At 44.5% G+C, this 27,813-nt stretch overlaps 1 protein-coding gene across 1 annotated transcript; it reads right to left on the bottom strand.

Moving 5' to 3' along the window:
* Positions 1-1,338: 1,338 nt before the first annotated feature.
* LOC120400048 (activator of 90 kDa heat shock protein ATPase homolog 2-like) lies at positions 1,339-27,416 on the bottom strand. Its single transcript, XM_039528413.1, has 9 exons — positions 27,189-27,416; positions 26,681-26,871; positions 12,568-12,653; positions 11,803-11,917; positions 11,053-11,141; positions 9,896-10,018; positions 5,858-5,959; positions 3,500-3,551; positions 1,339-2,729 (listed from the first exon to the last, which is right to left on the bottom strand). The coding sequence occupies exons 1-9, from the start codon at positions 27,350-27,352 to the stop codon at positions 2,554-2,556; spliced, it is 1,098 nt and encodes a 365-aa protein (XP_039384347.1). The 5' UTR covers positions 27,353-27,416; the 3' UTR covers positions 1,339-2,553.
* Between the last annotated feature and the right edge of the window lie 397 nt (positions 27,417-27,813).

Genomic DNA, 27,813 nt, shown 5'->3' with positions numbered 1-27,813 from the left:
ACTGTTTGCAATGGGCCATCCTGATTAGCACTATAAAAGGTTTTTTTTCTCCTGCTGATAATAGCCTACTTTGATTAGTCTCCTTAGAGTTGGTAAGGTAACACCCATTTTTCCACATTTGCTGTGTGTACATATAGCTTCCTACTGTATTTTCTACTGCATGCATCCGATGAAGTGGGTTCTAGCCCACGAAAGCTTATGCCCAAATAAATTTGTTAGTTTCTAAGGTGCCACAAGCAGGACTGGCTTTATGACCCGCAGGGCCTGATTGGAATACTCGGCGGCAGTCTGGGGCTTCGGCGGTGGGGTCCGCTCCAGGTCTCCTGCAGCACCGAAGGACACCCACCCCCCGCCACCAACATGCCACTGAAGACCCCTGGAGTGGGGCCCCCCGTAGGCGCAAGGCCCGATTCGGGGCAATCAGTGTAAAGCCAGCCCTGACCACCAGTGCTCCTCGTTCTTTTTGCTGATACAGACTAACACAGCTATCACGCTGAAAAAAAGTGGAGTTCTCTACTTTCCCCTTGCATCACAACACTGCTGTCCTTTTCCCCTGCTCTGGTTATGCCATCAAGCTTCTCCCTTTGTATCTCTCGAGTCTCATCAGTTGCTTTTATTAAATGAAACTTATTTGAGCTCTTCTCAGCACTGCAGAACCAACACAACTATAGGAATGAGCTGAATTCTTTTTTGGGTCATGTATCAAGTATTAACTAGGGCCCAAATCGAACATGAGACTACAGAAAAGACCCCCATGCCTACAGTGACTCCCTTATTTCCTTCAGTGGTGCTCTGTGTAGATGGGAAGGGGTCCACCTACAACCCTCAATCAGCTAACAGGATTGAAGCCTAAAGTCTAATGGCAGAAACTTTATTGTTGGTGATGTATGAACAGGGCTGCTGGTGTAATGGGGGTGCTGAGAGCCATTGAGCCAAACTGTAAACCCTGTATATAATGGAAACCACTTCAAGTCAGGGCGTGTACCAGTAGCCCTAGTTCCTGCACCTATGTGTATGAACAAGGAGGACCACAGCTTGCCTTTCAGATTCCAGCTTCAGGTGGCAGGCTTAGAAATCAGTAAAACTATCACTTTAGTTGTAAACTGAGCAGATCTGCTACATAAATCACTCAGAAACTAATGTTATTTTGGCTAGAGAAGAGTCACACTCACTTATTAGACAAGCAGAACTCTATTGGGGGGGGGGGGGGAGAAGAAAAGGTCTTATCACAAAACTATATGCCAGGAAACTTGATTCTCTAAAGAATCTTGGGGCGGGGGGTGGCATATGCATATAGTGGTTTATTGAACAGCGTATGTTAGCGGAAACAAAGCACACTCACTGTAAAATTTTCTTTATTAATATGACTGATTAAAATGCAGTCTGAGTCACCTCTGTCAATTTTTCTTAGTCAATTTTGCCTTAAATTCAGTATTGCACAGGTAAATTATTTATTCCAATTGTTTACAAAATTACTCAATGTATTTAAGAATGCTGCCCCATTCTTGCTAAATTGTTATATCTTCAATATTAACTCCTATGGTGCATTTGTGTCAAATGGTTGGGGTTTTATTTGCTTTGCTTTCACTTCAGTCCCATGGGTGGAATAGTTCATTAAGGTGAACTGAAAGGGTCCAAGTTAAAAATGTATTTTCAGAATTCCAGGAGGAGAAAACAGTCCAAGTGAGAATGGCTCTTTAAATAAATATGGAAATTATTGAAATACAAAATTAAGTTACTTCCCTTACAGCCTTCCTGGCATCTCTGCCAGAGCAGCAACTCCCATCCCAGGTACTATTAACAGAGAGAAGATGAAGACAGGAGTTTAGAAAAACAGACCAAAATAATGGCATCTCCCAGTCAATAAGGGTTGTTGTAATTTGGTTAAACCTCAGGACCTACAGCAAAGACTTAGGTGACTGTTTTTCAAATGTGTAGCTGTGCTGTTTGAAGATATAAGAAGCCTGCAGCTTGTTTTTCTATGGTTTGAGATTAAGTGCTTTACTTTAAGTGGCTGTATAATTCACTCAGCATTTGATCTTACAGGATCAAACTATGTCTGGAGTATTTTTTTTAAGACTTTCAATTCACCTTTTAAGCAGCAGTGCATTTAAACACAGACATTCTACCCACCACGAATGGATTCTTACTAAACAATGCATGTGTCACCTTTGTTCTGGACTAGCCTACGTAGTAGCTAGTCTCTACTAAAATGAGCTGGCCAGTATGATGTAATACCATGAAGTCTATAGCAGCTGAGTCACACTAACAGTTTCCAAATTTAAGGTTAGATAATAAAACAGTGATCAGTTCTCAAACTGAAGGTGTCTAAATACATAACCTCACTTACGGAGGAGGGCATTTCATTCACTGAAGATCCATAAATAGCACTGAAATTATATACAGTATCACAGAAGTGGATCTTTATTCATCCCCCATAAATAAATTAATTTTCTTAAAAAAAAAGGGGGAGGGGGAACACGACAAAAAAGGGAGACAAACTTATTTATATATAAAAGTAATGCGCTAATAAAACTAACTACAGTGCAATCGTCATTCAGTATTTACTTTGGGCTGCTGCAGTAAAACACGTATTTCTTCAAAATGTTGCTTCTGCCAACACTGTCTTGTACTGTCTTCATTACAGACAGGGACTCCTTTGCACTCTAACTGTAGTTCAGTTTGAGTTGCCTGATCCTTGAAATTCAAAGCAACCGTTGCATAATGTTCTGAAAGAAGAGACAGTACAATATTCAGTAATATGTTTATTAGTAAACTTGGTTTTAATACCTGATTAATAAAAGTTTGCTTTACTGTACTACTAATTAAATTCAAACTTTCATGAACTCACCTGTTTCATTTTGTACATAAATGTACCGTATTTTCCGCACTATAAGGCACACCTAAGAGCCTTAAATTTTCTCAAAAATTGGCCGTGCGTCTTATAATCCGGTGCGCCTTATGTGTGCACTGAGTTCCAAAATATGTAAAAATGTTGTTGTGCGACTTTGGTAAGCGCTTTGCTTGATTGACTGTCGGACCATTTTTCGCTGACACAGGGACGTAATATGTAAACTACGTACGCTGGCAGCGATAAACCAATCAGAGAACATTACGTAATACGTACAATAAAGTTCAACTAAACTCACTGTTTGGCTTCCGTTACCTTTTTACTACACTAGGAACACTGTTACCTTTTTTTGTAGACCGTATGTTTTAGCATGTGCCTTATAATACGGTGCGCCTTATGTATGGGTTAAGTACAGAAATAGATCCCGTAATTGAGACTGGGCCTTATAATCTGGTGTGCCTTATGGTGCGGAAAATACGGTACTTATTGCCCTTACAAGAACAAAGCCAGCACAAACTCCTTCCCTCAGTGGGACTAACACCAGGCACTGTATTGGGCTTTCTCAAACTTTAGCTCCAATTTAAACTGGGATTAGGCCCCTATGAAAATCCGACCCGTAAGTACTATGGGGTTAGAGAAACGACATACCATGAGGCCAGTTCCTGCATCTCCATTTCATGACAATCCTTTGGCTGGGTAACTGTAAGACAGATACAGATGTACAAAAATCATGACAAAAATAATACACCCCACCACCACCTTTTTTCAAGAATTTCATCTGAGGGCCTGCCACATCTCATTCCAAGAGGATCCTGGCTGGCACTGGCCAAGGATTTTCCAATGTGAAAGCTTTTTCCATCATAAAACAGGGTTTTGTGAAATTACATTTTTTTTTCCTATGAAAAAGCTGGTTTGGTAAAAGTTTGTTTTCCAAAATTCTGAAACAAAATTTTGGGGCTCTCTCCCTTCAATGTCTAACTTTTCCACCTGGCAAAAGTTGGACAAGCAGTAAATGTGAGGGAAAACACTTACTTGAATATCCCAGGTTTTATTCAGCTCTAATCATGACACTCATAACTGGGCACACACTTCCCTGCTTTCTCCTAGCAATGGACAAAGGTCAGTTGTTCACGCTTATAGCTACAGCTTTAATCAGCAGCCATTGATAATATGGACCTTAGCATGGGTGACTGGGATTACTGCACTGGTTCTGTATTTTCCTCTGAGAAATCGCAGAAAAAAAGTGGAGGGTAACTGATCACCCACCTCTATAGTACTCTACTCTGCCACCCATCTTGCTCAATATACACATGAGGCCACTGGACGAGCTAGTGATGAGATGGTTTGGGCTGTGGTACCGACACAGCTCTAGAGCTCCTTTCCATCAGTTCTAGATTGTGTGGCGTCTCAGCATTCTCAGCAACTGGCTGAAATAGGGAACTGAAAGCAACCTGGCAGAGGCTTAATCCAGAAGAGACATGTGACAGTGGCTGGTTTAAAGTAGTGGTGCATTCTCCCATTCAGGGAGTTTGCCCATCCTTCACGGTTTACAAATAGGGGTATTTTGTTATTCACAACTTCCCCTAGAGTCCAGGTAGGTTCAGTTCCATTTGTACTTAACATAACCACTGTATCTATGTCTCTATGATGTAGAACTTGATGGCTGACTGGGGATACTGCCTAAAGAGCTTCTTTAATTGTTACAGCCGTAAATCTGTGGAGTGTCTTTTTATAGCTAGTTGCTGGCACTATCAAATGAATTATTTCATCTGATGAAGTGGGCTGTAGCCCACGAAAGCTTATGCCCAAATAAATCTGTTAGTCTCTAAGGTACCACAAGGACTCCTCGTTGTTTTTATTTCATCAGTGCATTCCCAAGTTTCAACATCTTTATTATAACTGGAGCCAGTGCGCACACTCGGTACCATCTGGGGGAAAGGGGATCTCGAGCTTTAGGAAATCTGAGGCATGCCTAAAAGATGAAATACCTAGAACTAAATTCTCTAAAATCTGCAGAAATTTTAATTCCAAAAATTGTTTACTAGTTTACTTAAATCAAATTCTGAGTAGTGTAATTAAGGGATTAGAAGCTAGAATTGACACACAGCTGAATGGTAAATTAAAGGGTTTCAAGACAACTTTTAAAAAGTATCAGGACAGAGCATTTTCCCTAGGTCGTTTTTCATTTAAGAAACAACTTTTGACATTATTCAGAGTGGTTGATACCACTGATCTCTAACAAGAGAGGAGGTGTCACTGGGACATGCTCCCTCATCAAAGCCTTGATTGTCCCAGGCTGATTTACAGAGAAGGTTCCATCTGTGTGCAGATCTATTTATTCCATGTAAAAGAAGGATGCCAGTTTCTTCCCCTCCACTGTATAGATGCCCATACTTTGGTATTCATGTAGAAGGAGTCTCCACAAGTTTCAGTGGTTGGAGCAAGAGGAAGGTGGAGCAGAGCTCTCCATGGCACTACTCTTTGCTATACGCTTAGTGTTGTGTGGAAATACAGGTCTACACTATATTACCTTCCTCAGCGTCCCCTCTATGTAACTGTAGGGGAGCATAGCCAGAGACAGTGTAGCTTCTGGCTCTGAACAGAATGAGATCTGCTTCTCCAGAGATCCACGTGTTTGGTAAGTGGTACTACCTCTAATCTGTAACCTCAATCCCAAACTCTTCTATTAAAAAAGACAGTGGTAGAAAAACTCTGTAAGGCAACCACACACAGTTTTCTTATTCCCATGGTTCCAAGTGAGGGTTTTCCCACATGATAGATAATCTGGGCCAGAAAAGGAGAAAGTCAGGAATCTTCTACATGGTCATATTTTGTTTTTATGAACTAAATCTGCATTAGAGAAACTAAAGCAAGGTTACATTTTACTCAGTATTCTCCCCTGTGGAGTAGCCATTTAAGAACCTTCTGGGCCCAAACATCATCAGTGTGAGACTCCAAAAGGGCAGAACTTGGCATCTGATTTTAAACTGCAGGGTTTCAACTTACCAATTCTATATATTCACCGGTAATGCAACCATCAAACATTTGAAGTTTTCCTCCTCTTTTGGCTTCGATCACAGCACGACTTTTAGAAAATTTCTGCACCAACTAGGAAAACAAAAAGCAAAACATGCATAGTGTAAGAATTTAATCAGCTATTCAATAACACATAACGTCTACGATTTCTGGATAGCTTAGTGAGATATAACACATCCTTCCAGGATACTGGGATGAACTAAAAGGGCTACTGGAGACTCCTAATGCCAATGGTTCTGTGATGAATGGATGGCTCTCGAAAAGCAATTTTATGTGCTTGAACTTTAAAAAGTGCTCCAGTCAAATCAATACATCATTGATTTCACTAAGAAAAATCATAATATGATTAAGTTACCAAATGTGTTTCTCAGCACTTTGTAGGTAAAAGGAGCAATCAATGAGGGTATGTGGAAGGGGCCATTAGGTAAAACAGAGGTAGAGAGTTCAAAGCAAGTGAAGTGAAGTGGCTGCAGCTATATTTGGATTAGGAAACAGGCAGACTGATCTTCCTTCTGCCCTGAGATGGAAGCAGCAGTCTAGAGACATGGAGCGGGATTAGTCGAAAGTCATGAGATGTTATATTCTCTATCCCATATCAGAAGACTGACATTAATCCCTGATCCTCCTGAGAATTACAATTTTTGGAAGTATTGGCATTCCAGTCTAAAGTCTTCTGATATATTCTAGGGCTTCTTAGGAGGACACTGATGCATCCTAAACTTGTTATTTGAGTGCTTCTCCACAGTAAACCTTGCAAGAGAGGTAGATGTAATCATATCCATACACACACTAGCTAATGGAATCCATCTGGAAAATGGGGATAAGAATGCTTAACATTTGTAAAGCACTTTGAGATCTTTGGATTACAAGTGCTTACATAAAGGACTAAGTATTTATTATTACTGAGTATTTATTATTACTGTGAGCTGAGTGCAAAGGAGACAGAGCTGCATTTCACTTGCATACTAATAACATGCAGCATAAGACTTCCCAATCTCTGTTAGTGGAGCTGTGTGGGTGGATAAACAATAGCCCAGCACCACCTTCCAGGGATGCTCAGAAATTAAAAAACAAGACTACCAAGGGCCAGTCTGTCTAGTTTGGAAAGATCTGAAAGTAAGTTATCAATTCCTCATGGGCAATGGTATCAAAAGCCTGCTGATAGGACCAACAAAATTAGCAGACCCTTCCTTTGGCCATTGCTAGGTGGCCAGCTTTACATCAATACACAGAGCTCAATGAAATAAACACAGTCAGATAAACTAAATATCTCCATTTTGCTCTCCACTTTACACACCATGATAGTTCTTTACCTTCAAAGGTAACAGCAGCACTAATGGAGCAAATGGTGCGCAGGGCCGGCGTTAGGAATAGCGGGGCCCACTTCAAATACCTGGCAGCAGTCCAGGTCTTCGGTGGCACTTTGGCAGCGAGGGGTCCTTCACTCGCTCCGGACCCCCCACCGCCGAAATGCCACCGAAGACCCGGAGTGAGTGAAGGACTCCCCGCCTCCAAAGTGCCGCCAAAGACCCAGACCGCCACTGGGTATGTAAAAAAAAATTAAAAAATTAAAAAGGCGCCTAAGGCGCAGGGCAATCTTAGGTGCGGGCCCGATTCCAGGGATGCAGGGGAATCGGCCTAAAGCCGCCCTGATGCTGCTAGTTAGAATTACAAGTGGAACCCTTGTAGCAAGGGGGTATGGTCTCCTTCCCTGACAGACGGAGGGAAACCTGCAACCCAGGACACCTAAAACCACCCCAGCGGAAGCAGAGGGGCAGGACAGGAACCAGAAATATAAAAGGCAGGCCCTCCAGCTCAGTTGGAGGAGAGCTGCCAGAGGAGCAGGACCCAATGGAGGCTGCTACAGTGCCAGAGACCCGGAGGCACTGCCAGAGCTGCCAGACACGGAGGAGCTGTTGGGGCTGCCACTAGCCGTTTACCCCAGCGAGACGAACGAGGACCCAGGTACCCCCTGAATGGGAGTGTAGGAAGGCGCCCAGGGAAGCTGAATAGGGTTTGGCTCTGTTACTTACTTTAAGTCGGCCAGCGTGCTGCAGCCAGATTTCCCCGCTGATCCAGTGGCAGACACTCCGCCACTGTTAGGGCCCTTGGCTGGGACACAGTGGAGTCAGGTGGGCCTGCATCCCCCCGCCACTCCAATCCTGGGGTGGCAGCTTCCCCATCTCTAGGCCAAGAGGCCTGCATTGGTCTGTTGCCCACCCAAGCTAGGACGCCAGGCGGTTTTGCTGTCGGCTCTGCCAAAGAGCTGATCCCCCTAGACTGCTGTGTTGCTCTGCCGGACTGCAGGCCAGAGCTGTTAACTGTTCGCTCTTCTGCCCTGATTGAGGGCCCTGAGCATATAGACTCTCTGCCGCCCTGCCCTGACTGAGGGCTTTGGACCTATAGACTCATTGTTGCTCTGCCTGACTGCAGGCCAGAGCCCTTATCTGTTGGCTGCCCCGCCTTGGCTGAGGACCGGGGCTCAAAGACAATTGCTGCCCGTCCTGGGCTGCAGGCTTGGGCCTATTAACTGTCTGCTAATTTCCCCCTGAACTGAGTCACTCCAGAATCCTTGTAGTGAGGGGCGGGGTCTCCCTCCCTGACAGATGGGGAGAGACCCAAGACCACCTTACACCCTACGTTGTGGTACTATAGCTGAAGTTACTAGAAATAAGTAGCTGATGGTATTTCAGTCCCTGTTTGACCAAAATGGACCTTGAATTTGTTAGGGCCCTAATTATGTGTAACTTTCATAGTGCCCAGTGCAACTAACACACTCCCGCTTGTACAGTAAGAGTGGGAAATCTAGTCAATGTCACGGTCATAGGATTTTAAAAATCATAAATTTCATGATTTCAGCTATTTAAATCTGAAATTTCACCGTGCTGTAATTGTAGGGGTCCTGACCCAAAAAGGAGTTGCTGGGGGGAGGTGGGGGGGGGGTCGCAAAATTATTGTGTGTGTGTGTGTGGGGGGGAAATGTTGCAGTACTGCTACCCTTACTTCTGCTGGCAGCAGCGCTGCCTTCAGTGCTGGGCAGTTGGAAAGCAGTGGCTGCTGGCCGGGATTCCAGCTTTGAAGGCAGAACTGCCGCCTGCAGAGCTGGGCCCTCAGTCAGCAGCCGCCACTCTCCAGCCACCCAGTTCTGAAGGCAGCAGCGCAGAAGGAAGGATGGCATGGTATGGTATGGTCACCCTTACATCTGTGCTGCTGCTGGCGGGGTGCTGCATTCAGAGCTGGGCACCTGGCCAACAGCCGCCACCCAGCTCCGAAGGCAGCGCAGAAGTAAGGGTGGCAATACCACCCCCACCCCGCAACTCCCTTTTGGGTCAGGACCCTCAATTTGAGAAATGCTGCTCTCCCCTGTGAAATCTGTACAGTATAGGGTAAAAGCACACAAAAGACCAGATTTCATGGGAAGAGACCAGATTTCACAGTCCATGACATGTTTTTCATAGCCGTGAATTTGGTAAGGCCCTACAGATAATATTTCTCATTACTGGTTATAATTAAACTCTTCAAATAAAATAACTTTTCTCCTTACTGGAACACCAATCCCTTCAGTTACATCACTAAGAACACGTGGTCCTATCCTCATAGACTTTAAGGTCAGAAGGGACCATTATGATCATCTAGTCTGACCTCCTGCACAATGCAGGCCACAGAATCTCACCCATCCACTTCAATAACAAACCCCTAACCTATGTCTGAGTTATTGAAGTCCCCAAATTGTGGTTTGAAGACCTCAAGCTGCAGAGAATCCTCCAGCAAGTGACCCGTGCCCCATACTACAGAGGAAGGTGAAAAACCTCCAGGGCCTCTGCCAATCTGCCCTGGAGGAAAATTCCTTCCCGACCCCAAATATGGAGATCAGTTAAACCCTGAGCATGTGGGCAAGACTCACCAGCCAGACACCCAGGAAAGAATTCTCTGTAGTAACTCAGATACCATCCCATCACAGACCACTGGGCATACTTACCTGCTGATAATAATACAAAGGCTTCTTACCTCCTTAGTTATGAAGATGCTATAAAGCTCCTCTACTGGAGAGTCAAATGTCTCTTTCAGAAGTATCTTTACTGTTGGAATCTTTACACCAACTGTATCCAAGGAAATTGGTAAAACAGAATCCTGTAAAGCAAACTCAGGATAAAGTGCCATTGTATATGAATAGCAAACACGTATATATTCCACACCAAAACTTTATACTAGAAAAATTATTAAGTTTGCAAAGTCAACCACTCAAGAGTTAGGGAATTCCAGGTTTAAGGCTGTCCAGGAATTATTAAGCCTGCTCCCTTGTGCATATGCATTAATTACATGATAACATACTATTCTATATTAGGGTCAGATTAAGTGAGCACCGCAGTAAAGCACTAGGAAAATCTGAGGCAACCCTAACATACTTTTGGTGACAGGCAACAGAACGCGGAATGAATTAATTAGACCAGGGATCGGCAACCTTTGGCACGTGGCTCGCCAGGGTAAGCACCCTGGTGGGCCGGGCCAGGCCAGTTTATCTGCTGCATCCGCAGGTTCGGCCGATCACGGCTCCCACTGGCCGTGGTTTTCGGGAAGTGGCAGCCAGCACACCCCTCAGCCCACGCCACTTCCCGCAGCTCCCATTGGTCTGGAGCGGCGAACCACGGCCAGTGGGAGCCGCAATCAGCCGAACCTGCAGACGCAGCAGATAAACAAACCGGCCAGGCCCGCCAGGGTGCTTACCCTGGCGAGCCGCGTGCCAGAGGTTGCCGATCCCTGAATCAGACTGAGGAAATGAGGGAAGCAGACAAATTTCAGCCTCTCCCTCTTGAAGCTGTCATTGTTACTGACAGAACACTGGGCACCTTTGATCTCCCTTTCACTGTCTGAAGAGTCTGTGGCCCCGCAATGATTCTATTTCCACAATACCTGAGCACTACAGAGACTGGTCATAGCATTCATGTTGGTGAATTTACTGGCCTCCATCCCAAAGGTGATTTTAAAAGTGCACCAAACACTTACTGTTACAGATGAATGCTCCACATTACAGCACTATGTATATCTGCTGTTAGTCACGGGATAAATCTTAAGTTCTCTATTCCTCCTATGATGGCAGAGTTTGGGGCCAACAGCATCCATCTTTCCCAGTGAAACTTACATAGTAACTCTTAAAGCCAGCATACCTGCACATTATTCTCACTCAATTTTTTTTTAACTGCCAGTTCCGGACCAGCTGAAGTTTTGGTTGGTAGGATCATTCCCAGAGTAAACTCTGTAAATAGAGGAAGTAAAAAATACCTTCTAACTTGAGGCCAACCTGTACACCCAACTACGCCCCTTGGCCCCACTACAGCCAAGCCCTTCCTCCTCTGCTCAGAACCGTATTTATTTTAGTAAAGATCTGAAAATGAGAACAGCCTGATTTCTACTAAATTCAGGCTTTCAGTTTTTGATTTTCACTTATGCCTAGAACATTCCCTGAAATTTTGGAATTGATTGGATTCTGTTTTCAGAAGTTACCACATTACAGATACAGAGAAATGCCATTGAGTTAAGCGTACAGCCTTGCTTTGCTCAGCCAATTAATTTGTAAGATCTTTAGGGCAGGGACTGTAGCTTCACATATGGTTTTATAGCACTTATGACAATATGGTTCTGGTCCTGATTAGTGCCCCCGGGCTTTACTGCAAAATAAACATTCTAGAAAAAAAATAATAAAACTTTGAATATCCTGACTTTGGTGAAATTAAAACTTTAATGCAATATTATAATTAAAATGAAGGCACTGGGGTTTACTTTTATTCTTAAAATAATATGAAAACAGTTTCTACCAGCTCAGATGAAAATGGATCAATCCCTTCAAATATTCAAGCAGGGAGATTTCACAAAATGGGCCCATATAATCACAGTGTGAAGAAATGATCTTAATGTACCTGTTTTAAGAAGTTTCAGATAATCTCTGAGAGCCTCCCTGACTTTTGAAGTTCCTTCTGTTCTCATAAGATCCTTTAGCACATCTCCATCTCCTTTCTTTTTGCTTACACTTATCTACAAATAAACATAAAAATCTAAGAGATGCTTTGTACAATTTGATTTTTGGGGAACAAGTAGTGTTGGAAAATGCTAGCTTTGGTTTATTCAGGGGGCAGGTGCAGAATAGATATTTCAAGTTCAAACTTTCCCACTTTATCATGTCTTTAAGCTAAACCTGGATACTTTTTCTAAAGGAAACACAAGCAATTTTGTCTCCATAATAACTCAAGGACTAGCCAGAAGTTTAGATAGGTTTCTCCCCCAGGAGTTCTTTAGAGACCACAATATCAACTATATCATTAGGCTAGCACCAAAGTCGAGGCCTTAAGATTAAAAAATGATAGACGGTGAAGCAAACATAGGGCTCAATTCTTATCTCAAACACGTGGCTCTGTATTGCCATGAACTGCATCTTTTAAAGTCAGATACTGTGCATGCTTAGTTGCTAACTTTGGAAGATATGTATTTACGTATCGGAGGACAGAAATGAGCCATTATTGTTTTTGGTTCTTGACATCTTTTATCTTTAGAATACTAAAGACAGACTAGCTAAGTCATGTTGTTCTCCTATTATTCAGTTAACAGGAAATTTAATGGCAACTAAAGTTATTAATTTTATTTTAAAATTCCTGCCCTATACAGCTATGTTAGTATTTATTACCTACCTCTGTATCATCCACCTCATTTTCTTCTGACAGATTAGGAATTTCAACAGATCCCTCATGTTTCTCACCAGATTCTTTCATTGTACCTGCATTAACAGAATGAATTCTTAAATGTAATAACTAAAGAACTATATTTTCCATAATAGCAGTTTTACCCTTGTAAATGCTTTATGCAGAACTACTATATATTGCAGTTTAAAAATAGAAGGCCTGAACCTGCAAACACTTCTGAGAGAAGTGCTTGCTTGGCAAATAGTGCCATTGACCTCAATAAGGCAACTCATGGTAGTAATCACTATACTAGTAAGGACTTGTCTACACTTGCGGTAGTGTGTAGGGTATATGTAGCTACACACCACAGTGAAAAGCAGGGAACAGTTCTGGCAGGGGGAGGCAGTGAAGAAAGATCAGAGCCTTTCCCCACTGCCTCCCACCAGCCATAGCCCTTCCTTGCTGCAGGGATGGGCTCCAGCAGCTCCCTGTGTTGAGGAAAAGCTCCAGCATTGGGGAGCTGTTGAAGCCTTTTCCACTGCCTCTCCCCACTGTCAAAACCTTTCACTATGGCAGGGAAAGGCTCCAGCAGCAGGGAGGCAGTGGGACACTACACTGCTAAAAATAGGAGTGGGAAACACCGTGGAGTGTATAGAGAGCCGTGTAGGAGACATGCCAGAACCTTAAGGTGTGTCTTAACTCTATTTGTCTAAGCAGTGCCTCATCATCTACACTGCTATTTATATCTATATAAAAGACAGGCCAGTAAAGGAGAAATAGCTCAGGAACAGGTTTGTGGAGTTGGAAAATGAAGAAGGAGCACAGCAGGTGGTCGCTGAAGGTGAGAGGGCAAGGAAGAAAAGAGCAGCTAGTCCTATAGGAAGAGTGGAAGAGTCAATGGAGATAACACCAAATATGAGCCCCAGGAGGATATGGGATGGGTTGCAGAGGATTGCAAGGGACAATAGAAATTGAGAGGACTTGCAGCCAGAGGGGACAGGGGACAGATCGGAGAATCGCACTGTCACCAGGAAAAGGCAGGTCTACGTGATTGGGGACTCCTTACTGAGAATAGACAGGCCTGTAACTAGAGCTGATCCGGAGAACAGAAGGGTGTGCTGTCTGCCGGGTGCTAAGATAGAGGATGTGGACCTGAGGCTGAAAAGGATCCTAACGGGAGCGGGAAAGAATCCACTGATTGTCCTTCATGTGGGAACGAATGATACGGCTAGGTTCTCACTGGAACGTATCAAGGGAGACTATGCCAGGCTGGGGAAGACGCTTAAGGAAATCGAGGCTCAGGTGATCTTCAGTGGGATTCTGCCTGTTCCTAGAGAAGGGCAACAAAGATGTGACAAGATTATGGCGATCAACAGATGGCTCAGGCAGTGGTGCTATGAGGAGGGCTTTGGGATGTTTGGCCACTGGGAAGCATTCATGGACAGAAGACCGTTCTCTCGGGACGGACTTCACCTGAGTAAGGAGGGAAATAGACTTCTAGGATGGAGGCTGGCACAACTGATTAAGAGAGCTTTAAACTAGGAATTTGGGGGAGATGGTTGGGAGATGTCCAGGTAATCTCCACGCCGGAATTTAACATTGAGAGGGAAGAAAACAAAGTAAGAAAGGATACAGCCATGGGTAGGAGAATGGACAGAAGGAGGAAGGGTAGTATAGATACCAGTCTAATTGGTGATACTGGTGGTAGAATATCTGTGCCTAACTGGGTAAAGAATGTCAGTGAAACCAAACGGCAAAAATTAAGATGTTTGTACACTAATGTGAGGAGCCTAGGTAACAAAATGGAGGAACTAGAGCTACTGGTGCAGGAAGTGAAACCGGATATTATAGGGATAACAGAAACATGGTGGAATAGTAGTCATGACTGGAGTACAGGTATTGAAGGCTATGTGCTGTTTAGGAAAGACAGAAATAAAGGCAATGGTGGTGGAGTAGCATTGTATATCAATGATGAGGTAGATTGTAAAGAAATAAGAAGTGATGGAATGGATAAGACAGAGTCTGTCTGGGCAAAAATCACACTGGGAAAGAAAGCTACTAGAGCCTCCCCTGAGACAGTGCTTGGGGTGTGCTACAGACCGCTGGGATCTGATCTGGATAGAGATCTCTTTAATGTTTTTAATGAAGTAAACACTACTGGGAATTGTGTGATCATGGGAGACTTTAACTTCCCAGATATAGACTGGAGGACAAGTGCTAGTAATAATAATAGGGCTCAGATTTTTCTGGATGTGATAGCTGATGGATTTCTTCACCAAGTAGTTGAAGAACCAACAAGAGGGGATGCCATTTTAGATTTGGTTTTGGTGAATAGCGAGGACCTCATAGAAGAAATGGTTGTAGGGGATAGCTCATGAGCACTTGAACCAAGGTTAATTCAGTTCAAACTAGATGGAAGGATAAACAAAAATAGATCTGGGACTAGGGTTTTTTATTTCAAAAGGGCTAACTTTAAAGAATTAAGGAAATTAGTTAGGGAAGTGGATTGGACTGAAAAACTTGTGGATCTAAAGGCAGAGGAGGCCTGGAATTACTTCAAGTCAAAGTTGCAGAAACTATCAGAAGCCTGCATCCCAAGAAAGGGGAAAAAAATCATAGGCAGGAGTTGTAGACCAAGCTGGATGAGCAAGCATCTTAGAGAGGTGATTAAGAAAAAGCAGAAAGCCTACAAGGAGTGGAAGATGGGAAGGATTAGCAAGGAAAGCTACCTTACTGAGGTCAGAACATGTAGGGATAAAGTGAGAAAGGCCAAAAGCCATGTAGAGTTGGACCTTGCAAAGGGAATTAAAACTAATAGTAAAAGGTTCTATAGCCATATAAATAAGAAGAAAACAAAGAAAGAAGAAGTGGGACCACTAAACACTGAGGATGGAGTGGAGGATAAGGATAATCTAGGCATGGCCCAATACCTAAACAAATACTTTGCCTCAGTCTTTAATGAGGCTAATGAGGAGGTTAGGGATAATGGTAGGATGACAAATGGGAATGAGGCTATGGAGGTAGATATTACCACATCCTAGGTAGAAGCCAAACTCAAGCAGCTTAATGGGATGAAATCGGAGGGCCCAGATAATCTTCATCCAAGAATATTAAAGGAACAGGCACATGAAATTGCAAGCCCATTAGAAAGAATTTTTAATGAATCTGTAAACTCAGGGGTTGTACCATATGACTGGAGAATTGCTAACATAGTTCCTATTTTTAAGAAAGGGAAAAAAGGTGATCCGAGCAACTATAGGCCTGTTAGTTTGACATCTGTAGTTTGTAAGGTCTTGGAAAAAATTTTGAAGGAGAAAGTAGTTAAGGATATTGAGGTCAATGGTAATTGGGACAAAATACAACATGGTTTTACAAAAGGTAGATCGCGCCAAACCAACCTGATCTCCTTCTTTGAGAAGGTAACAGATTTTTTAGACAAAGGAAATGCAGTGGATCTAATTTACCTCGATTTTGGTAAGGCATTTGATACGGTTCCACATGGGATTATTAGTTAAATTGGAAAAGATGGGGATCAATATGAAAATTGAAAGGTGGATAAGGAACTGGTTAAAGGGGAGACTACAACCTGTCGTACTGAAAGGTGAATTGTCAGGCTGGAAGGAGGTTACTAGTGGAGTTCCTCAGGGATCAGTTTTGGGACCAATCTTTTTATTACTGACCTTGGCACAAAAAGTGGGAACGTGCTAATAAAGTTTGCGGATGACACAAAGCTGGGAGGTATTGCTAACACAGAGAAGGACTGGGATATCATACAGGAAGATCTGGATACCTTGTAAACTGGAATAATAGTAATAGAATGAAATTTAATAGTGAAAAGTGCAAGATCATGCATTTAGGGAGTAATAACAAGAATTTTAGTTATAAATTGGGGACACATCAGTTGGAAGTAACAGAGGAGGAGAATGACCTCGGAGTATTGGTTGATCACAGGATGACTATGAGCCGCCAATGTGATATGGCCGTTAAAAAAACTAATGCGGTTTTAGGATGCATCAGGCGAGGTATTTCCAGCAAAGATAAGGAGGTGTTAGTACCATTATACAAGGCACTGGTGAGACCTTATCTGGAATACTGTGTGCAGTTCTGGTCTCCCATGTTTAAGGAGGATGAATTCAAACTGGAACAGGTACAGAGAAGGGCTACTAGGATGATCCGAGGAATGGAAAACCTGTCTTATGAAAGGAGACTCAAAGAGCTTGGCTTGTTTATCCGAACCAAAAGAAGGTTGAGGGGGGATATGATTGCTCTTTACAAATATATCAGAGGGATAAGTATTAGGGAGGGAGAGGAATTATTTAAGCTTAGTACCAGTGTGGACACAAGAACAAATGGATATAAACTGGACATTAGGAAGTTTAGACTTGAAATTAGATGAAGGTTTCTAACCATTAGAGGAGTGAAATTCTGGAACAGCCTTCCAAGGGGAATAGTGGGGGCAAAAGACATATCTGGCTTCAAGACTAAGCTCGATAAGTTTATGGAGGGGATTGTATAGCCTAATTTTGGCAATTAATTTGGCAACTGATCTTTGATTATCAGCAGGTAAGTATGCCCAGTGGTCTGTGATGGGATGTTAGATGGGGTGGGATCTGAGTTACTACAGAGAATTCTTTCATGGGTGCTGGCTGGTGAGTCTTGCCCACATGATCAGGGTTTAACTGATCGCCATATTTGGGGTCGGGAAGGAATTTTCCTCCAGGGCAGATTGGCAGAGGCCCTGAAGGTTTTTCGCCTTCCTCTGCAGCATGGGGCACAGGTCACTTGCTGGAGGATTCTCTGCAGCTTGAGGTCTTCAAACCACAATTTGAGGACTTCAATAACTCAGACATAGGTTAGGGGTTTGTTACAGGAGTGGGTGGGTGAGATTCTGTGGCCTGCATTGTGCAGGAGGTCAGACTAGATGATCATAATGGTCCCTTCTGACCTTAAAGTCTATGAGTCTATATCTGTCCTAGGCATTTGTGCAGTGCCTGTACTATACATGCCACCATAAATGAAGCCCTAGATCATGATTCTGGAACTTGTCACACACAGAGAGACTGATGCACTTGAACAGAATCTCACTGAAGACAATGGGGCTCCACACAGGCATCGCAGTTCACATGAGTGCAAGAAGTTACAGGATCAGGCCCTTAGTCCACACTGTTCTGCTTTAATTTTTACAGTTCTATGAAGGGTATTTGCTTCAGTAAAGATTCCTCCTCTTATTCTTAAAATTTTTTTGGTGTTTATTAAATTTATTCACCCAGCAGATCTGGTTTAAATGCTCTTCAAACTGTACCAGTGGCATTTCCATTCTGCCATAGCACTTATGTCACACCATTAAATGTTATTTAAACACGTGCAACTCCCCAGCAGCAAAGATGTTCATCAATGCTCACAACAAAACCCTCTAATATAAACACCCTGCAATATCATTTACTGCATTTTGGCAGTAACACTCTGCAGGGACAGGCACTGCTGCAAAGGGGTGAATCAGCTGAAAGGCACAAAGTCACTCAGAAGTCCCTTCTTCCAAATATCCAGATCCAACTGCCACGTAACTCAATGGAAAAACTTCCTTTAACAACATTATGCACAGGACTGTGCCCTGAATGAGCACCAGACTATCCATCGAAAGAAATGCCCATACATGAATATATCCTGACTTGCTGCAGGTAAAGCTCACACTAAAGTAGACAAAAAGACATTTATGTGCAGTTTCTGTTAATATCGGAAGGAAAAATGAGGTTTTTTACTTCTTAATCAGTGTGCCCAAAGAAAATGTGTGTTTAGACTTATTTTTTGAACAATGGGGCACATATCTGCAGGATGGCTTTTCTAGCCAAGCTTGCTGAATGGATAAGAGTTTAGAGAAGTGTTGGCAAACCCATGTAATCATTGCAAAAAACAACAACAAAGATACAAATAAAACTAACTGGAAGGTCTAATTTATGACTAACAGTAATAGAGGCTTTTTAAACATTCAATTTTTATTTTTTTAAAACAGCTAATAATGCTGTACATATCAGTCACTTGGATAGACAATACCTGTGCTGGTCAGCAAATTCTTATCTAAATATTTACTGGATAGAGCCACACTGCTCACTGGAGGTAATGCTTTGCATTGTAAATACCACTTGGAGGTAGGCACATATTATTATTGCCATTTTATAGATGTGGCAACTAAGACACCGAAGGAGAAAATGGCGTGTCCAAAACCCAAAAGGTTCCAGTGTCAGAACTGTGATTAGTATTAATTAAGGCTGTCGATTAATTGCAGTTAACGCACGCGATTAACTCAAAAAAATTAATTGCGATAAAAAAAATTAATTATGCTTAATCGCACTGTTAAACAATAGAATGCCCATTCAAATTTATTAAATATTTTGGATGTTTTTCTACATTTTTCAAATATGTTGATTTCTATTACAACACAGAATTCAAAAAGTACAGTGCTCACTTTATATTATTATTTTTAACTACAAATATCTGCACTGTAAAAATGATAAAAAATAGTATTTTTCAATTCACCTCATACAAGTACTGTAGTGCAATCTCTTTATCATGAAAGTGCAACTTATAAATGTAGATTTTTTTTTGTTACATAACTGCACTCAAAAATAAAACAATTAGAGCCTACCAGTCCACTCAGTCCTACTTTTTGTTCAGCCAATCATTAAGACAAACAAGTTTGTTTACATTTACAGGAGATAATGCTGACTACTACTTATTTACAATGTCACCTGAAAGAGAGAATAGGCATCCACATGGCACTTTTGTAGCCGGCATTGCAAGGTATTTACATGCCATATATGCTAAACATACGTATGCCCCTTCATGCTTTGGCCACCATTCCAGAGGACATACTTCCATGCTGATGATGCTCGTTAAAAAATTAATGCGTTAATTTGTGACTGAACTCCTTGGGGGAGAATTGTATGTCTCCTGTTCTGGTTTTACCCACATTCTGCCATATATTTCACGTTTATAGCAGTCTCGGATGATGACCCCGCACATGTTCATTTTAAAAACACGTTCACAGCAGATTTGACAAAATGCAAAAACAGTACCAATGTGAGATTTCTAAAAATAGGTATAGCACTCAACCCAAGGTTTAACAATCTGAATTGCCGTCCAAAATCTGAGAGGGATGAGGTGTGGAACAGGCTTTCAGAAGTCTTAAAAGAGCAACACTCAAATGCGGAAACTACAGAACCCAAACCACCAAAAAAGAAAATCAACCTTTTGCTGGTGGCATGACTCCGATGATGAAAATGAACATGCGTTGATCCGCTCTGCTTTGGATCATTATCAAGCAGAACCCATCTTCAGCACGGACAATATCTTCTAGAATGGTGGTTGAAGCATGAACATATGAATCTTTAGCGCATCTGGCACGTAAATACCTTCCAATACCGGCTACAATCGTGCCATGCAAACGCCTGTTCTTACTTTCAGGTGACATTGTAAACAAGAAGCAGGCAGCATTATCTCCTGCAAATTGCAGCCAAACTTGTTTGTCTGAGCAACTGGCTGAAGTAGGACTGAGTGGACGTGTAGGCTCTAAAGTTTTATATTGTTTTATTTTTGAATGCAGGGGGTTTTGTACATAATTCTACATTTGTAAGTTCAACTTTCATGATAAAGAGATTGCACTACACTACTTGTACTGGGTGAATTGAAAAATACTATTTTTTTTTACAGTGTAAATATTTGTAATAAAAAATAAATACAAAGTGAACACTGTACACGTATTCTGTGTTGTAACTGAAATCAATATATTTGAAAATGTGGAAAACATCCAAAAATAATAAATGGTATTCTATTATTGTTTAACAGCATGATTAATCGTGACTAATTTTTTTATTGCGCGATTAATCACGATTCATTTTTTTAATCGCTTGACAGCCCTAGTATTAATGAGTTTTGGTTCCCAGTCCCATTTTAGATCTACTGGACCACATTACATTTCGGACAAGGTTATTTCAATATTAGACAAATTAACATTGAAAGCACCTTGCTCAAAAGGACCACAGGAGTACTGGATTCCAGGATAGTAAGTTCACAGGTAGTTTTTATAGAACAGGTACAAAAACTACCACCATAATATAAAGCTCTTCATTAAAATACTTCTGATACCATGGGGATACAAATATTAGTTTTAGAATTTAATAAAGAAACTGATGTTTTTAATTTAAATCAACTTATTTTATTTAAAGTGGTGCTAGTTCTTCACTTTCTTCCCAGTCTATGTTGCTAAAGTGGATTTTTATGCATTCTTAAGTCGGGCTTTCCTAATTGTTAGTGAATTTCATATTTACATAGATTTTGATTCTGCTAAGAAATGTTCATTTTTAAAATAGTAGATTGAATGCAGAATATTACAGAAAAGGACTAGATGGGGGAAGAACTATTCCTTTAAGTTTGAGAATGTTCCATGCTGTCAAACTCCCCAGTTCTGATCTTATTTCTACTTCCAATTGGTCAGAGAACATGCAGGGGGGAAGTCCTGATACAGACCCAAACTCATGACCAATAGCTCTTAGAACTCTCAGTGAAATACTAGAATCTTCAAGCAAATACTCTTAAATACAGGTTCACAAAGGAATGCTGCATTAATATATAGTAGAACACTGAATGTCTGTGAGATTAAGTGCTCTTATCACAGCGTAAGAATAGCTCATAATTGTTAATCGCTTCTGGTTTTCATCTCAGAAAGCTGTGGCAGGTAGGAAAAAGCTATTTGGGAAACGTTTGTAGCAAGACAATTATATTTTGTTCTTCACAATGTATACAATTAAGCTACCCTAAATTTAGCCTTTATAACTTAGTTCTTTATAAGAACAAAAGAACGGCCATGTACCGGACCGTATGCAGCCAACATTAAAGCACTGCCGCGACAGTGCTTTAACATCTCTGCCCCTTTTGCCCCCCGGTTGGCAGCCCTGCCAGCAGGGCCGACGATGGGAGGGGGAGTGCAAAAGGGGCAGCTGCCCTGAGGGGGGTGGCAATTTAAAATGGCCCAGGGCTCCTGGCTGCCGCTGCCACAGTAACAGCCAGAGCCCTGGGCCCTTTTAAATCACCCCCGGACCCCAAGGTAGCACGGATCAGGCAGCAGGGATGGGCTAGCTGGGGGAGGCTCACCCCAGCCCCGCCTCTTCCGCCCGAAGGCCCCGCCCCTTCCGGGGGCCCAGGGCCAGGCCCCCGTACCAGTAAGTGTTTAATATTACTTTCACCCCTGCCAAAGGTCCATCTAGCCCAGTATCCTGTCTCCCGACAGTGGCCAATGCCAGGTGCCCCAGAGGGAGTGAACCTAACAGGTAATGCTCAAGTGATCCATTCCCTGTCACTCATTCCCAGCTTCTGGCAACCAGAGGCTAGGGACACCATCCCTGCCCATCCTGGCTAATAGCCATCAATGGACCTACTCTACATTAATTTATCTAGCTCTTTTTTTAACCCTGTTATAGTCTTGGCCTTCACAACATCCGCTGACAAAGAGTTCCACCGCTTGACTGTGCATTGTGTGAAGAAATACTTCCTTTAAATCTAAATTTACTTCCTATAAATCTAAATTTGCATTAAACTTTTTTCAAGGTAATCTGAGGCTTTGTAAAATTGACAAGTAATGTTTATGTTTATTTTTTAAATATATTGGGTAATTTAATATTGATTAAAATTAATTTAAATTGCCATGATTTAAATAACTGCACCCTGCATACTACTACTCCATGCCTCTCTCTACATTGTTTCATTTTAGTTACTTTCAACACCTACATTGCATGGATCTCAACAATTAAGAATGTTTTCTTAGCCCAGAGGTTCTCGCAACAAATTTTTGGGTGGCCTCAGAGTGTGGCCACCAACTCTTGCTGGTGGCGCTCTGACAATTTTTCCTAAAATACTTAATTAACTTTGGGGGGTGGGGGGGAACATAATACACATCCAAATCAGCGTAATTTGTTTATGTACCGGGGGGGGGGCGTGTTTTTTTTTTTCCCAAACTCAATAATAAAAATAATCTAAAGTTGTCTCCATTCTTTACTGGACCTAAACAGAATAGAAACAAAAATAAGGTGCTTTGCATGTTCTTGTCTTGAATTTCCTGAGTGTCACTAACATGTTAGTGGTAGAATGGGCCCCAATCCTGGTCCTCCTTAAGTGGGAGCTAAAAGCAGTGTAAACATTGCATTTTATAGTGTCAGGTGGCCAAGCCGCAGGAAAGCTGGACAGCAGGACTGTGCGTGGCATGCGCACAGCACTGGAAGGAACTTCATGAAATATCTCATCAGCTAAATGGAGAGGAGAGGAAAAAATTGCAGACAGTCCACAGGAGTGGAAAACAGGACTATTCTTGACACTGAACCACAATCCCACTTTGGGGCAGGGAGAGTGAGAGGGAAATAGGCTGCATTCACTACTACTCTCATCTCTTGCAGTAGTGATTGAAGTCTGGCTGAAAGCTAATTACACCTCTACCTCGATATAACGCTGTCCTCGGGAGCCAAAAAATCTTACTGTGTTATAGGTGAGATCCGCTGGAGTAAGCAGCCCCGCCCCCCCAGAGCGCTGCTTTACCGCGTTATATCCGAATTCATGTCATATCGGGTTGTATTATATCGGTGCAGAGGTGTACCACATTTTAGGAATGAACACTCTACCCTTCAGCATTGCAATATCGGTGTACAATTTCCCAAGTACACAGTTTACATCAGCCATCAGCCTTCTCTAGGATTTGTTCCCGGAGAAGAAAAAAACCTCACTGATGAGATATGGTTACACAATACTCATTGAAAAGAATGGTAGCATTTGCTATAAAGAGAACTGATTACTTGATCAATTAAGCAGATTTATTAATTCTCACTGGCTAGTGTACCTCATAATTCACTTTTTTTTTTTAAAGTCTTGAAATTATTCACACTCCTTTTTGCAATTTTCTTTACATACTGTATTACAAATATGTCTATATTTTCTTTACACTTTTCCTGAAACAGTTCCTCGTTTCCTTGCTGCCACCATGAATACATTAATTGAATACCTATCATTTGTATGCTCGATAATTTTAAACAATGCAAACAAGTCATAATAAAGCAGATCAGCTTTGTCACAATGCAAATGCCTGTTTCTTGCAGAGTAAAATGAGTCATGTCCTAATTTATTCAAAAATACTGAATGGGAACGTATCTGTTTTGCAGTAATAAAATTAAAGTATGGAAAAAAATTCAAGAAAAAAAGACCAGAGTTTCAAGATTTCAAAATAACCTATTTTAGTAGCTGAGACTCACTGATTTTGTTCCTCTCTGATTTCTTTGCCACTTCAATTCAGTTTATGAAAATATTACTGCTTCACCAACCTAACAAAGAGTTTGCTTTCTAGAATAATCATTCCAGGAAACGTGTGCACGCCACCACACAAGGCCCCAATCCTGCAAGCAGGTTTGCATGGCCAGACCTACACACACACACAGACCACCACTGACTTCAGAGGGCTCCATGTGGGTGTAGGGTCTGCCTAGAGCCTGTGTGGGAAAACATTCTGGCCCGAGGGCCACATCTGGGTATAGAAATTCTATGGCAAGCCATGAATGCTCACAAAATTGGGTTTGGGGTGCAGAAGGAGGTGAGAGCTCTGGCTGGGGGTGCGGGCTCTGGGGTAGGGCCAGAAATGAGGAATTCAGAGTGTGGGAAGGGCTGGGGGAGCGGGGATGGCACAGGGCGGGGGGCTGAGGGCTCCGGCTGGGGGTGCAGGCTCTGGGGATGAGGCGATTAGGGTGCAGGAGGACGCTCCGGGCTGAGACTGAGGTGTTCGGAGGGAGTGAGGGGGATCAGGGCTGGGACAGGGGATTGGGCCATGAGGGGTTGAGGGCTCTGTCTGGGGATGCAGGCTCTGGGGTGGGGCTGGGGATGAGGGGTTTGAGGTGCAGGAGGGTGCTCCAGGCTGAGACCAAGTGGGTCGGAGGGCGGGGAGGGGGATCAGGGCTGGGGCAGGGGGTTGGGGGGCTGGGGAGTGGGTAGTGTCTCAGGGATGCAGGCTCCGGGTGGTGCTTACCTCAAGCAGCTCCCGGAAGCAGCAGCATGTCCCCCCTCTCCGGCTCCTACATGGAAGCATGGCCAGGTGGTTCTGCTCTGCGCTGCCCCGTCCGCAAGTGCCATTGGCCGTGGTTCCTGGACAATGGCAGCTGCGGGGGTGGCGCTTGGGGTGGGGGCAGCGTGCAGAGTGCCTGGGTGCCTCTATGCATAGGAGCTGGAGGGGGAACATGCCGCTGCTTCCGAGAGCCACGCAGAGTGGCCCCCAACCCTGCTCCCCGACTGGAGCGCCGGATCAGTGCAAGCCCCAGACTCCACTCCCCAGTGGGAACTCAAGGGCTGGATTAAAACGGTTGGCAGGCCAGATGCAGCCATAGTTTGCCCACCCCTAGCCAAGAGGGTCCTGTTCAGGTCTTAATGTGCAGACATGCTGTATTTACTAGTCACAGTTTTCAGTGCTAATATGGAAATGTGGTAAAGAAACCTAAAGCAACTTTTCCAGTGACACAAAGGATGGAAATTCATTACTATTTTAAGAACAGGTGACACAAACACCTTCAGGGATGATCTACGAATATTTGGTCCCACCTCAGTGTGGGAGGTGTACTAGATGGCATCACGAGGTCTCTTCCAGCCCAATGTTTCTATGTCTATGAAGTTTTGAGCAGCAAAAGTGAATCTTTTAAGAGAAAGAAATTACCCAGTATAATCTTTCAATCATCAACCCGTATCTTTTGGCCCAGAACAATCTCAAACCAAGATCTATTGACACAGTGCAGTCAAGAAGATCTGAGCACCATCATTGCCAGGAGGCATTGGAGATGGATTGGGCATGTGCTTCGGATGGAAACTGATTTCATCACCAGAGTAGCAATAAGATGGACACCTGAAGGCAAACAAAAATGAGGCCGCCCGAAAACAACATGGCAAAGAGCTGTGGAAGCCGAGCTGACAGGAGTGGAGGAGCTTCATCACTGCCCTAAATGCCAGAGGCATAATAAGAACATGATGATGATGATGATGATCCTTCAATCATAGCTGTAAGAATTGATAGCACTTTCGCTGGGCTAGCAGCAGCGAGACTGACAGCAAGTGCTGAGAAGAATGTGAGAAATACACGCAAATATTAAGAAGATTATTGCCCTAATGCAGGAGTTCTCAATCTTTTTCTTTCCTACACCCGCCTCCCCCCACCCACACACTATAAACTCCACAGCCTGCTTGTTCCACAACAACTGTTTTTCTGCATATAAAAGCCAGGACAAATTCTAAGGGGGTAACAAGCAGGACAACTGCCCCAAGGCCCCACAGGGGGTCCCATGAACCTAAGTTGCTCAGGCTTCAGCCCTGGGTGGCAGGGCTTGGGACCTTTGGCTCTATCCCCATTAGGTCGTGCTTTGGTTTTCTGCCCTGGGACCCAGCAAGTCTCATGCCAGCCCTACTTGGCAGACCCCCTGCCCTGAATTCTGCTCAGGGGGTCCCGGACCCCTGGTTGAGACTCACTGCCCTAATGCACTGCACAATCCCAAAAGGCTGCTGTTGCTGCCTCCATGAGTTTGCAGCCTACCGGGGATGCACTTGACACTCCACCTTGTGCTGTACAGGGCCGCCCAGAGGATTCCGGGGGCCTGGGGTCTTCGGCAGTGGGGGGCCCTTCCATTCCAGGACCCGCCGCCGAAGTGCCCCAAAGACCTGCGGCGGGGGCACCCCCGCCGCCGAATTACCTTCGAAGCGAGACCCGCCGCCGAAGTGCAGCCCGGTCTTCGGCACCGCCGAATTACCACTGAAGACCGAGCTGAACTTCGGCGGCGGGTCCCGCTTCGGCGGTAATTCGCCAGTGGGGGGTCCTTCCGCCACGGAGCAGAAGGACCCCCCGCCGAAGACCGGGAGTGGAAGAAGCTCCTGGGTCCGGCCCCGCAAGAGTTTTCAGGGCCCCCCGGAGCAAGTGAAGGACCCCGCTCCAGGGGCCCCGAAAAACTCTCGTGGGGGCCCCTGTGGGGTCCTGGGTCTGGGGCAAATTGCCCCTCTTGCCCCCCCGGGCGGCCCTGGTGCCGTATTTCTCTTTACAAGAGGACCAAGACGCGTCATTTACCTTTCCAGCTAAGTTTGATGTTCCATTCGTAGAAGAAAATCAGTTTCCCTTTCCGGCTGTTGCAGGAGGCTTCGCCTTCCACTTGCTTCAGGTCGCTTATTTCACAGCTGCCCGCCTCGTTGCCCACCGCGATCCCCACCAGCAGCTCCTCCAGTTTGCTTCTCGACCAGCTGGTCGCGTCCCGCTCCGTCCTGCGGCAGAGGGCGGAGAGAGGGGGGGTGTGGCGCGAGCATCCCGGGCGGCGCCAGGCGCTGTGCTCAGCCCCGTGCCGCAGCCGGACCGAGCCGCCCGCGGCAAGCCCCGCTGCTCCCCTTGCTGCCAACCGAGCGTGGCCCGGGGCTGCCGGGAGGCTCTGCACGGAGCCGGCAGCAAACCCCGCACCCAGCGGCAGCCTCGGCCCGGCCGCTCCCGATGTCCGGGCAGCCCCAGCCGCTGCAGGGATGGGCGAGACGCCGCCGCGCAGCGGGACCACGCCGGGCAGCCGCAGGCCCCTTCCCCGCCCGCTCACCAGTGCCAGTTGTTCACGTTGGTGGCGTCCGCTCGCTCCTCCACGATCCAGCGCGGGTCCCCCTGGCCCCACTTGGCCATGGCGCTGCCGTCTGCCCGCGAAACATGAACCGCTCCCGATTTGCTACTTTGGCTGCACTGAGCATGCGCAGCCGAACTGAGCATGCCCAGTAACCTGCGCTGTCGCCACTGCCCTCTCTCTGCCCTCACTTCTACTCACGATTTGCTGCCTGCTCTTTGGGGGCGTTTAAAATGCTCAAGGGGGCAAATCGCAGCGGGGGAGCTGCGAGGGTCTGAGCGGGGGACACAAATTTACTGGCCAGGGGGGTTCAAGCTGCTGTAGGCAGCGGCAGGAGAGAGGCTGAAGGGGAAAAATCGGGGGTGGGGGGTGGGAGCCGCGGTTAAGCCCAGGGGGGGAGACGCTGCCAGACCCTGTGCGGGGACAAAACCCCCGTTTAGGGAGGGGGGGGGAACAGTGGCCCCTCGGGATGAGCCACCTGCTGGGCTCGCAGATCTGGGGGTGTCGGGGCTGGGGGGGGGCACAGGCTGTTTTCAGTTGTGTCCCGTGTCAGCCCTGGAGCAGGGGACGGGTTCCTGGGGCTGGGTCTTAAAGGCACAGGCAGCCC

The sequence above is a fragment of the Mauremys reevesii genome, linkage group 3 (genome assembly GCF_016161935.1).
Source record: "Mauremys reevesii isolate NIE-2019 linkage group 3, ASM1616193v1, whole genome shotgun sequence".
NCBI classification, from domain to species: domain Eukaryota; kingdom Metazoa; phylum Chordata; order Testudines; family Geoemydidae; genus Mauremys; species Mauremys reevesii.
This window is presented reverse-complemented; position numbering and strand designations above follow the sequence as displayed.

Coding starts and splice junctions, on each gene's coding strand:
- LOC120400048 (XM_039528413.1), bottom strand. CDS start 27,352: ATGCTCAGTTCGGCTGCGCATGCTCAGTGCAGCCAAAGTAGCAAATCG. Junction 11,142..11,802: donor TCTGAAACTTCTTAAAACAG/GTACATTAAGAT, acceptor CTCTATTTACAG/AGTTTACTCTGGGAATGATC. Junction 10,019..11,052: donor TGAGTGAGAATAATGTGCAG/GTATGCTGGCTT, acceptor TTTGCTTTACAG/GATTCTGTTTTACCAATTTC.